The sequence below is a fragment of the Camellia sinensis genome, chromosome 9 (genome assembly GCF_055761805.1).
Source record: "Camellia sinensis isolate YWXY chromosome 9, ASM5576180v1, whole genome shotgun sequence".
NCBI lineage: Eukaryota > Viridiplantae > Streptophyta > Magnoliopsida > Ericales > Theaceae > Camellia > Camellia sinensis.
Genome location: NC_138969.1, coordinates 63607577 through 63619381, shown reverse-complemented (window position 1 = coordinate 63619381; position 11805 = coordinate 63607577). Strand labels below are relative to the sequence as shown.

General features: G+C 35.6%; 1 protein-coding gene across 5 annotated transcripts; it reads right to left on the bottom strand.

The window, feature by feature from the left end:
* Window positions 1-558: 558 nt before the first annotated feature.
* LOC145798624 (zinc finger BED domain-containing protein RICESLEEPER 2-like) lies at window positions 559-10948 on the bottom strand. Of its 5 annotated transcripts, XM_082886896.1 has the most exons (8): window positions 8199-10948; window positions 8030-8075; window positions 7771-7818; window positions 6572-7482; window positions 2807-4780; window positions 2654-2716; window positions 2477-2533; window positions 559-914 (listed from the first exon to the last, which is right to left on the bottom strand). In XM_082886896.1, the coding sequence occupies exons 5-6, from the start codon at window positions 4752-4754 to the stop codon at window positions 2691-2693; spliced, it is 1974 nt and encodes a 657-aa protein (XP_082743022.1). In that variant the 5' UTR covers window positions 4755-4780; window positions 6572-7482; window positions 7771-7818; window positions 8030-8075; window positions 8199-10948; the 3' UTR covers window positions 559-914; window positions 2477-2533; window positions 2654-2690. The 5 variants fall into 5 exon arrangements, with proteins under 5 accessions (XP_082743022.1, XP_082743019.1, XP_082743020.1 ...); XM_082886893.1 differs by having other exon boundaries at window positions 6572-7580; window positions 8030-10948; XM_082886894.1 differs by having other exon boundaries at window positions 8030-10948.
* Window positions 10949-11805: the final 857 nt, after the last annotated feature.

Genomic DNA, 11805 nt, shown 5'->3' with positions numbered 1-11805 from the left:
AGCCATAAAGTCAAGAAAATACCAATTATAAAAAAAACATAGCAGCTTTTTATAATGAAAAGTTCATCTTGATGTTCTGACTTTCCTAATGCAAAACATAACATCATTTCAAAGCATCTTTCCAAAACAAAACATCATAATTTCTCCCCTTGTGATACAATCAAAAATACATAAATGAGGGCTTTCACAATGTAGCATGAAGTAACAACAAAGAAAAACTTTTTTAAAAAAATATTCAATTCCAGCAAACTAAAAGTGAAATTGAAAAATATCTAGCATGTTTGACTAGCAACATCAAAATTGGAAACAAGTCTATTTCATTACACATGCTAAACATATGTTCTCGGATTTTGAACATACAAATCAAATCAAACAATACTAAGCTGAGCAGCCTAATTCAAAGCTTACAAGCCTAACCCAGCTCAATAACTCAACCTGATCATATCCCAGATAGAGTACAAAAGTCACTGTTGCATTCATGGTGGAAAAACAACTCAAAAGATGTCACCAGGTTTTGAGAGACAATGGAGCATCATTACAAAGCAACAAACCAATCACTTGGTTGCAAATTAAACGGTGATGTGATTCAGTTTCACTATCACCAATCATATCCAACTCAAAAAGAATAATTCCATCATTGACAAAAAAAAAAAAGTAACATCAGCCACCAAAACATTGCCACTGCATTCTCTAACTTACAAGAGGTCAGAATTTTATGACACACTTTTGGCACAAAAGTAAAACCAGAAAAAACTCATGAAAGACTCCTATGAAGAACAAGCTATGCTATACTATCTGAGAGCTAACAATAGTTTCCCAAACATGTTTGTGTCTCTTTTGGTCTTCTCTATTAGTTCTTCAGTATCTTCTCTTGTTCTTTGCTTCTACTACGATAACATCAGCCACCAAAACATCTGCAGAAGTAATTTTATCAATGTATCAGCAAGTGTAAGAGAAGATAAAAACAATAATGAAAACAATTTTGTTGATAAAGAGCAGTGGACCCAAGTAAAGTCACCGATCAGGGAGGAGACTTATTTTGTTATATATATATATATATATATTTATAAGGCAACTGCATCATGTGGTATGACCCTTTAGTTCCACTTTATAAGGCAATTAACATTGTGCCACATAGATGTAGACCACTTATTTTGGTTCAGCTGATAATGATTAGAGAATGAATTGGTTATATCATGAAGTAGCTGCAACTTGTCTCTATAATCCCTTTTGCTTTTGCAATTATGGGACTTCACTGTAGTTATAGAATAAAAATAAAAATAAAAAATAAATATGATATGCATCTGTTGCAGTGGTTTCAGCCCCAGAAGCACTTATGGGAACAACTAGGTTCCTCTGTTGCCTTGTTTTGAGTCTAGTACATGGTAGCTTTGTGGGTATGTTCTTATTAAAGCCCAGAAAGGGGACAGATATAGAATGATGAGAACATGGTTTAGAGTGGAGGTGAGGAGATAGAGAACAGCTTGGCCTTTGAGGGCTTGGAAGCAGCTTGGCACAGGAAAGAGAAGAGACTGTGCAGATACTTCAAAAATATTAGCTCTCAAGCAAACAAATATCTCAATATTCTTCACTCAGAACTGGCTATTTCTACATACTTCACATCTTTTCTTTTCTTTTCTTTTTTCATTTTTCAGTTGTGTAGAAATATGCCAAATGAGGGCAAGATCCCCAACTACCCTGTTCCAGCTTTGTACTTTGAATAAATAGGAGTTTCTGAGAGCACCAGTAGAAAGATGCAAACATGGCAACAGAGAAATAACAGACCCTTCCATGGTCTTCAAAGCCCCCAAAAATGTTGCTAGATTTCAAATATAATGCTTCAACCAAAACTTTTCAATTTTGCTCTCTCAAAGCTTTTTCTCTTACCATCCCAAAAAAAAAAAAAAAATCACTTTCATCTTAATCTTTCACTTTGTAATTTGCTGACTGTTTGTAAAGGGTGAAATGCTGAACAAATATTGAATGAAATAGTAACATCATTTTAGTAAAGTGTCACAGACCAATAAAATACAGCAGGTGAGATGCATGTCCACTACCATAATATAAAATTTCTCATTGTTTAATAATATCCTCAGATAAATATCACCACTGCAATCAATAATTACAAGTCGAATGACATTGCCTCCCTTGAATATGTACTAGATTCTTTTCTCTACAAATATTCTCATTCACCAAAATGACACAGTTCCAAAAGAGAAAAAAAAAAAAAAACCCAATAAGCAAGACCAGTGAGTTCCTCTATATTTCAAATTTTCACAACCAACCGCTACTACTGAGTTTATAAAATTGTATGGGTTCAAAACAAACTCTTCATACTATATACTCTTTCAACCAAAACTAAATAAATTACACACAACAAAATTAATATGTAAACCAAGCTCCAAGAAGAAAAGTTATGTAACCACATTTCACAACAAGCAGTTCTAGTAAGAGATAATTAAAGCTATATACTCACGATTCTTCCAAGTCAATAACTTTAATAGCAACCGCTTTGTTAAGCTCATTATCAAACCTGCAAATCAAGAAAGCTATTACCTTAATATGCAAACAGATTATCAAATTATGTCAAATACGAATTTCATAGATCACTATAAAGGCATGGGACAAGCCCCATAATCGGAACCATATTTACCCATCTACTTCAAGTGATTCGATTCAATTCAATCCATCTACTCATGTCTGCATTCTTCTACATCTGCAATTTGAAAATAATGTGACATTAAGATATTCATAGAACTAAACTAAATAACATCTAATTATTTAAAAATTTCAATATTTCACTTACTTCTATTTTTGGTTGATTCAATCCAATCATTGCAAGTGATCAAGGCCTCCACAATATCTGGAAGTAATGAAGCACGTGTCTCATCAATCACCCTACCTCCTACACTAAACGCCGCCTCTGATGCAACCGTAGTAGCAGGAACACTTAAAACATCACGAGCTATCCTTGCCAAAGTAGGAAATTTTGCTTTATTCACTTTCCACCAATGTAGAATATTGAAGCTCTCATTACTTGGAAACACCAACTCCTCCAAGTATTGCTCCACCTCTGATTTTTGATAGGCATGAATGTTAGAAGCACGTTCTTGGGCATACCACGCATGAAAAGCAGCCAAACTTTCTTGTTTCGAAGAACCGACAAGCAACTGACTACCACTTGAGCTACTATTTTCAGAAACAAGTGCAATGCTACTCATAGAATCAGAAGAATCACTCCTATACTCATAAAAAAGATCAACAAAACCATTACGGACCCTCTGAATATGCTTATTAGCATCAACACCATAAATAAGCCCAAAGTAGTATTCCACCAAGTCCATTTTAAATCTCGGATCAAGAACCACTGCAATTGCTAACACCAAAGAACATTCTTCCCAATATTTTTGAAATTTCACTCTCATTGGACCGGCCATCAATCGAATGCAATCATACTCACTTTGCTCCCATTTTTTCATTTCAAGTTGAATAAGACAAATATCGGGAAAAAACACATTTGAAGTCGGAAAAGTGGTACCACTAAAGTGAGATGTAGCATCGAAAAAAATCTTCAAGCACCCACAAATCACATTTGCTACATTCCACTCATCCTCAGAAGGATTGTGCTTATATTGTTTGTCAATTTGCCCTAAGCGGTGGAATGCACTTTTCAAATCTAATGCAGCTTCAAGCATTGAATAAGTGGAGTTCCATCTGGTAGGAACATCCATGGGGACTTTCTTTTTATGATGTAACTTAACATGATTCACTGCAACATCAAATTTTTGTTTTCCATAAGGAGACCTCCCTAAATATCTCACACTTTCTCGGATTTTTGAAATAAGACTACCAATCACCTTCAAACCATCCTGAACAACTAAATTCAATATGTGCGCGCTACAACGCACATGAAACAATTGTCCACCCAAATGTAGTAATCCTTGGTCATGTAGCCATCGCTTTAAGAGTCTCACCATGACATCATTACTCGTTGCATTATCGACTACCATTGAAAATAACTTCTTATCTATGTTCCACTCTAAAATTAGATCTTTGATAAAACTAAACAAATGGTCTCCATCATGCGGGTAATCAATGCGTCTATAAGCAAGGATTTTCTTCTTCAACTCCCAATCATTAGTCACATAATGAGCAGTCAAACATGTATAGGCAAAATTCTGATGGTCTGAAGTCCATATATCAGTTGTCAAGGTGATCTTAGAAGAGAGTTCATCCAAAAATTGATATAACTTGGCCTTTTCTATTTCATAAACATCAAGGACATCCGCCCTAACAGTGTTACGAGAAACAAGTTTGAACATTGGTTGAAGATTATTACAAAATATTTCAAAAAATTCATGCTCAACCATGTTAAAAGGATAATTGTGCTTGATTACCATCCTAGAAAAATCCATACGACTTCTCTCTTGATCGAATTTAAAATTTGCAGCCTTAGGAGTAGATTCAGAAGCAGCCTTACTAGCAATCCTAGGGGCATTTGGCCCTTTAAGTACTGGACATGTCTTCGACAAATGATTTTTTAAATGACTAGTCCCTTTCCTACTCTCTCCAACAAATTCCCTATTGCAATGCTTACATCTAGCTATTTCATTTCCATTAGGTCCTTTAAATTTGACAAAGTCATCCCATACCTTTGAAGTTAGTTTTCGAATCCTCTTTGTGGGTCCTTGAGATACATCGTCATCCAACTCGGCATCATCAGCAGTAATAGGTTCGCTATAATCCGAAGACATCTTTGGCTCTAAAACTCAAATATGCACTACACAAGAAATCAAACATAAAGGAGCAGGAGTTCATTTTACTATGGCTGATCATGTGAGTACAGATTTGAGATTGAGAGAAGAAAAGTTTGAAAGTCTCGAGCTATCTTTCTTTCATTTTTATTTTTATTTATTTATTTTCAAGAAATTCACTAGACACCATATGCCTCCACTACTACTGCTGCTACTAATGATAGTGCTACAGCAGCATCTTCTTCTTCAAACCACCTATATTAATTTTTACTATATATCATGAATCATGACATCAAGAACATTTGGAATGCCATCCTCTCCATTATAATATAATGGAGGATCTATACCATTATGAAAAATTTACTTTAAAGATTGTAATTATTCTTTATATTTATTTAAAATAATAATAATAACAAAACATTATTATTTTATTGGATGAGATGAAATTCAGATTTTCTCTTTTCATAATTATGTAATAGAGAGAATCTCAATCCAGCACGCCTCATGCAAAGTTTTTACAATTAGACTTGTGTTCTCTGGGGTCTCATTCTTTATAGATCTAATTTCAGAACTTTGAACATTTTCAAAAGTCATTAGAAAAGTTAAAAAGATAGGAATGTATCAACCAAATTAATTTCTTTATAAACTTATTTTTAGCCATTAAATTATTCCTTTAATTTAAATCCCAAAACATCGTAACTAAAGGGTTTTAGCGTGTGTGGTTAGCCTATTGGATACCAAATCTCTTTTAGGGTCTGTTTATATTCAGAAGTAGAATGGAATGATTAATAGTGAGGGAATTGATAATGACGAAATTAAGTAAAATTGTGTTTGTTTTTTGAGTGAAGTATTCGTCATTAACAATCTACTTCGAACTGCTATAACCGGAAACAAACGAGGCCTTAAAGAGAGGTCTTGAATTCCACTCTTAAAAATTCTAAGAGGCAAGACTTTATGTATTTGCAAGAGAGCGTAAGAATTCAACTCCCTCAATATGTTGGTTTAACAACTCACCACTAATTTTCTATGATCAAAAATAAAATTCCCAAAACATCCTTAATCGGTTTCTCTTTCTCCCTTTCATGTCCAAGCAACTCCTATAACTATAAGACATCATTAATAATAATAATAAAAAATCAAAAATATATCATTCTGGTAGTAATTTTTCTTCATTTGATAACAAAGTGCATAAAACTTGATAAATCCACCCTTTAATCATTTGAAATCAATGTTTTAGATGCTTTCACTACATAAACATGTTTACCACCAACCTAATGAGAAAAAAAAGTGAGGCAGAGAAAAAGAGAGGGTGATAATTAGAAACATATTTTCAATCAAATGCAATGTCAAACTATTTTTTATTTGTTTGCATAAATTCCTTCTCTAATCTTTTTTCTCCACAAACCCATTTACAAATTCAACATCCAAAATATTTTTTATTTGTTTGCATAAATTCCTTCTCTAATCTTTTTTCTCCACAAACCCATTTACAAATTCAACATCCAAACACAACAAAAAAAATTAATCAATGAAGAATTAATCATGAATCTATTTAGCAAAAATCAATAAAAAGAAACAATAAATTCACGGTCTCCTTTGATCTTGTTCAATATTTGTAACAAAACCCAACTCTCATTAACAAAACCCAACTCTCATTGACAGAGCAATAGGATCAGATCTGATACATACAACTTTAAACCAAGAATCAGATCTGATACGGGTAAGAATCAGATCGGCAACAAAAACAGATCTGATACAGGACAGAGACCCAACAAAAAAAATAAAAAATAAAAAGGAGCAGAGAGATGATCTCTTACAGTTCGTAGCTTCGATCTGACAAGATTTGGACTTCGTTCTTTGAAATTGAGCGTTATGAATCCAATCGGAGCAGAGAGCTCGATTTGGCTAGGTTCATCGTCATCAATCGGAGCATTTTCAGACGATGAGAGAGAGATTTGATCTTCAGACGATGAACTTCAACAACAGAACGCACGATGAGAGAGATCTGTTTTATGAGAGATCTGATTTCAATGGAATCGGATTAGGCAAACAAATGGATTGGATCGGATTTATCCGAGTCCGACCCGTTTAAAATCGGGCTACACAGATACGGGTTAAACGGATATTCGGATTCGGATTTGAATAAATGGACCGGATTAATCGGATCGGATTCGGATCGGATTCGGGTTATACCCGATCCGTTGACAGGCCTAGCATGAATTGTATCAAAATATTCTAGTGACAAGCATAAAGCATATTAGGCCAGCAAAGGTGTCTTTTCCCCTTTTTTTGATGGACCATGATCTAGGTAACTCAACAAAAAAAGAAAAAATAAACCAAGAGTTGAATGACCAATGTTAGAAACCACAGAACACTTTAAGATGCAGAATGATCTTTTTAAGATAATCTCTTGTAGCTTCACAAAATAAAAAGCCAGATCATCTACATATAGTTGGTTGCAATTGGTGTAAACCACATTTTTTTCTTTCCAAGCAATTGCAAGCAAAGAAAAATAGTAGTTTATCAATTTAAATGGGAACTACATTGAAATGATTATTAAGAGAGTTAGAAAGCAAGAAAATGCCAAAATGAGATTCCTAAAAAAAGGCAAAATAATAGACTAGAGAGAGCAGAGCAGATCTGATATTACCATATTAGCAGAACAGAGAGAGAGAAAGCATATCTGATCGAAGAGAGGGCAGATCTACATCTCTTCATCGTTGAGCTTCTACTCATTGTTTCCAATGATCCACATAAAAAAAAATTAAAAAAAATCAAACAAATATCTTCAATGAATTTACTTCATAAAAGTTGCAGCAACAGTTACTGCATAAAGAAACAAGGAATCAATATAACAATTAGTGGCAAATTCACAACCAAACCAAATTTTTTAAAAAAAAATTCAAAAACTATAACATACACTATCAAAAACATCAATACTAAAAAAAAAAACCAAAGTCTGGATATGCATTGAACATAGAGAGCAAGTTTCAGGAGAGATAATGAAGCTCATTACCTTTATGCCAAAGTGTAGTGCCGAAATGCAAGCAGAATAGATCTAACTCTTGAAGAGAGAAACATAAATTTATAAGTAAAAACAGAATGAGACTCACAAAAATCAATCAAATGATTAATCGAAATAGATCTAAACGAAAGCAAACGATCGATCAATTAATTGAAAGACAGTTTTGACAGGGGCTGATCTCAGATCTGTGTTCTCAGATGTATACAATCTTCAAAAAAAAAAGAGAACAATAAATGAATTAAATACTCACAAAATCGAAAGAGAGAATCACAAATCTGGACAATCAACCTTCAAATCTGCAAGAATCAACCTTCAAATCATCGGCAACCTTCATGGATTTGATGGAGAGAGAGAGAGAGAGAGAGAGAGAGAGAGAGAAACGTAGAACATTTAATCGAGAGTGACCGAGGGCTTTCAACCTCAAGAGCCTTCACAATATCTTCTGTTCAAACTCGATATCGAGGAAACTAAGAGTTTCTGAACATGGTGGTTGTACTATTTGATAAATCTGAAGTGAAGAGAGAGAGAGAGAGAGAGGGGGGGTTTTGAAAAGGGGATCTGAGTTTCAGAGAGTCTAGAGTGACATGGTTTTGAAAGGTCTCAAACGGCGAGAAGGTTTTAATATGAACTGGTGTGATCACTACACAGCTAAATGATGTTGTCTGACCTAGATGTTAGACAACATTTACAAAACGTTGTGCTTCACTAATCAACAAAGACGTTTCAAAAAACGCTATATTATAAACATCGTGCAAAGTACTTTTTCTTGTAGTGTCAAGAACAACCCTCAGCCTTAAAAAGCAACAACACAGGCTTATAAGTTATAACTTAAGGTTTCCCATAGCAGTAAAAATATTCTTCATGAAAGCAAGACCTCCCTAGCCAACAAAGCAGCAACCCTACACCACCAGCAACATCAAAGAACATATCAGCAGCAACAACAAGAACAATAAAAAAGAGCCAAGCCTCTTTCGCAGCTCAACCATCTTATTGCTTCAATGTTTGTCAAGGCGGCTTTGAAGAAGCTTCAGTTTGAGTTTCTTGATCCCGTCAAGGCAGTTGATAATACCAGACACTGGGTAATTGACAATACCAAAACAAGCTTTAGCCCAAAGAGCAAAGCACAAGTTTACTAGGTCAATCACATCGTGAACATTCTGTTTTGAGTGGTTAAAGACAGTAGCATTTTGAGCTAACCAGACAACCATGTAGAAGAGGGTCACCAAAGTTGTTTCTCAAGGTTTTGAAAAGAAGGATCAAGCCACCACATAAAAAGATCAAAGAGACAGACTTAACAAACACCACCCACACCAGTTTAAACAACAAGACCAGCATTCCCAAGCAAACTGACAGTGAATTAAGATATGGTAGACAGATTTGACAAATCTTAGACACATTGGACAAAGCGCTTAAAACTCATTTAGGATTACCCTGTTAGCTAAAAATTTCCTAAGAGGCTACTTTACCTAGAACAGCTTGCCAACAAAATATTTTGAATTTGAATGGGAGAAGATTATTCCAGAAAAGAGATGCGACTTTAGACAACAAACCTCAAAACCACAAGATAAATTTTCAGACATTATAAAAAGATGGGTAAATTACATTTACCGCCCCTGAGGTTTCTGACAAATACAGGGACCTCTCTTGTGGTTTGAATAATTACAATAACCTCCCTTACTTTACCTGACAATAAATACAAACCACCCTTCTGTTAACTAGTCGTTAGACAGGTGATGAAAATTTCTTACATCAGCATATTATAGTGACTGAATACCAAAATTACCCTTTGTTCCTTGTAACCAAACAACCCACAACATCACAAACAATGGTTGGCTGTCAACGTATAGTCCATGTATAGTCTTCCAGTTCCGAGAGTGCAAACAACCCACAACATACCAAAATTTAGTTTTCCAGTTCTGGGAGTGCAAACAAGCTGTCCATGTATAGTCCTTCTCCGGTTTAACAAAAATAAATAAGCGGGAACTACAGACACATACCTACATACTAAGATCAAGAAGGTGCAGATTCGTAACAACAGCTCTAACAATACTTTCTCGAGCTGAAGAAAATTCTTGCCTGTCCCAAAGTGTGAGAATTGCTATTATCGATTGTGAAGCCCACTCAGGCTTCCCTCCAGGAACATCAGCTAAGTACAACATGTTTATTGCCACCTCAAAAATCAATGCCGATTCTAACGACGAAGCCAAAAACGGTGCCAAATGCGAAACCACATCGGAAACTCCCACAAATCTCTCTGCATTTCCGGAGTCCAACGTATTGCTGTTAGCATTTTTAGAAGACTTTGAAAGCTTCCGAATAACCTCAACAGAACTCGAAGCCACCGCCTTCACTGCATACACAAGTGGATACACAGTTGCTCTGAAACTCTCTACGGGTAAAACCAACGACCTCGCCATTAATGCGTTCCGCTTCCTCCAAACAAAATCAACTATGGAGGAAACCCAATTCGATCGAATAGCAACTGAATTCTCACTATCAACAAGCTTATCACCAGCCAATCGGCTCATTCTCTTCGACTCGAATTCCTGAAACAACCTCCCCACAGACTCGAACGCGACCTTCCACACCGCATCAGATCGATCCAGCATGTTATGCCCGATCCCAAACAACCCACCGCATCACATCAATGGTTGAAAAGGCAAAAGCAGAAAAAAGTATGGTTTAAACAAAAATCAATGAAATCTGGTTTCAAAGAAGAAAAAAGGAATAGAAAGCAAGTCAGCAAGATTTATGAACTTTTGCATCTATCAATCACTACCAGAATGCTTGGTGTGCAAAAATTATGTTTCCTGTTTCTTCAACACTATCCCAATCTTAGGCCCACCATTGCCATCCTTGCAATCAAAAAGAGATAATGCTCCATTTTTATCAATTGATGCCATCTTCCCCATTTCATTCTCCCGCCGTTCGTCCCCCTTCTCTCTTCCTCTCCTTTCTCTTTTTTTTCTTCTTCCGATCGTGACCAAGATTGCAACCAACCGTCACAAACCCAGATCGGTCAACGTTGCTGCCATCATCGGTCAACCCAGATCGATCAGCGACGAACGGCGGAAAGGGAGTGGAGGAAGAAGAAGAGGAGGAGAAGGAAAGACGGTAGTGGCAGACGGTGGAGAGAAGGGGCACTGGTGAAGAAGAGCTTCTCTCTCTCTCTCTCTCTCTCATTTCTTCAGTGGGTTTAGATTGGTAAATGGAGGAAAGGAAATGATCAATACAAATTATTGGGTTAAAAAAATATTAAAGGGTATTTTTGTCTTTTTGTGCTCAAATAAAAGGGTAATATGGTCATTTTGTATAAGCAAATAACGTCGTTTGAGCAAAATTGACGGATTGGGGGAATCTTGGTATTGTCAGTTAAAGTAGGAGAGGTTATTGTAATTATTAAAACTACAGGGGAGGTCTCTATATTTGTCAGAAACCTCAGGGGAGGTAAATGTAATTTACCCTAAAAAGATCTAATCGAATAGGTTTCGTTATTTTTATCCCACTTTCATTGTAGCTTATCCTCCATGTCAAGAGTCAAGCAAAGCGAATTAAGTTTATTCATTAAATTATCTAAAAGGAGATTCTCCCAAACAAATAAACTCCTCCTGAATTGCAAACACCACTTGTTCAAGCCTCCCTTGAACAAAAGAACATCATTAACCATAACAAATTACTGCGACAAAATCCAGAATAGTCTAGGAAACTCATATTTCAAATATTTATCACCGAACCATAAATCATGTCAAAACAAAACTTGACGTAGACCCTCTGAACCAATCATAACAGATAATCCTTGGACAATATCCCTATTTGCAATGCAAAGTCACACTTGGGATCTACCAACATTAAGGGCTTATTTGATAACCCTGGTAAGAGTTGGGATTGGATTGGTAATTTGATAAGTTTCGCATAATTCATGTTCAGTTGCACACCCAAAAAAAAAAGGGGGGAGGGGGGAAAGGCGTGGATAAACAATCCCATTAAACAATAAATTCCCCAAAATGGGTGAATTAGGAATATCAT

Bases quoted from the DNA above. Each gene is read 5' to 3' on its own strand.
- LOC145798624 (XM_082886893.1), bottom strand. From the start codon at position 4,754: ATGTCTTCGGATTATAGCGAACCTATTACTGCTGATGATGCCGAGTTG. The intron at 2,717-2,806 runs GTAAGTGAAATA...TTCAAATTGCAG, and splicing joins TGAATCAACCAAAAATAGAA to ATGTAGAAGAATGCAGACAT.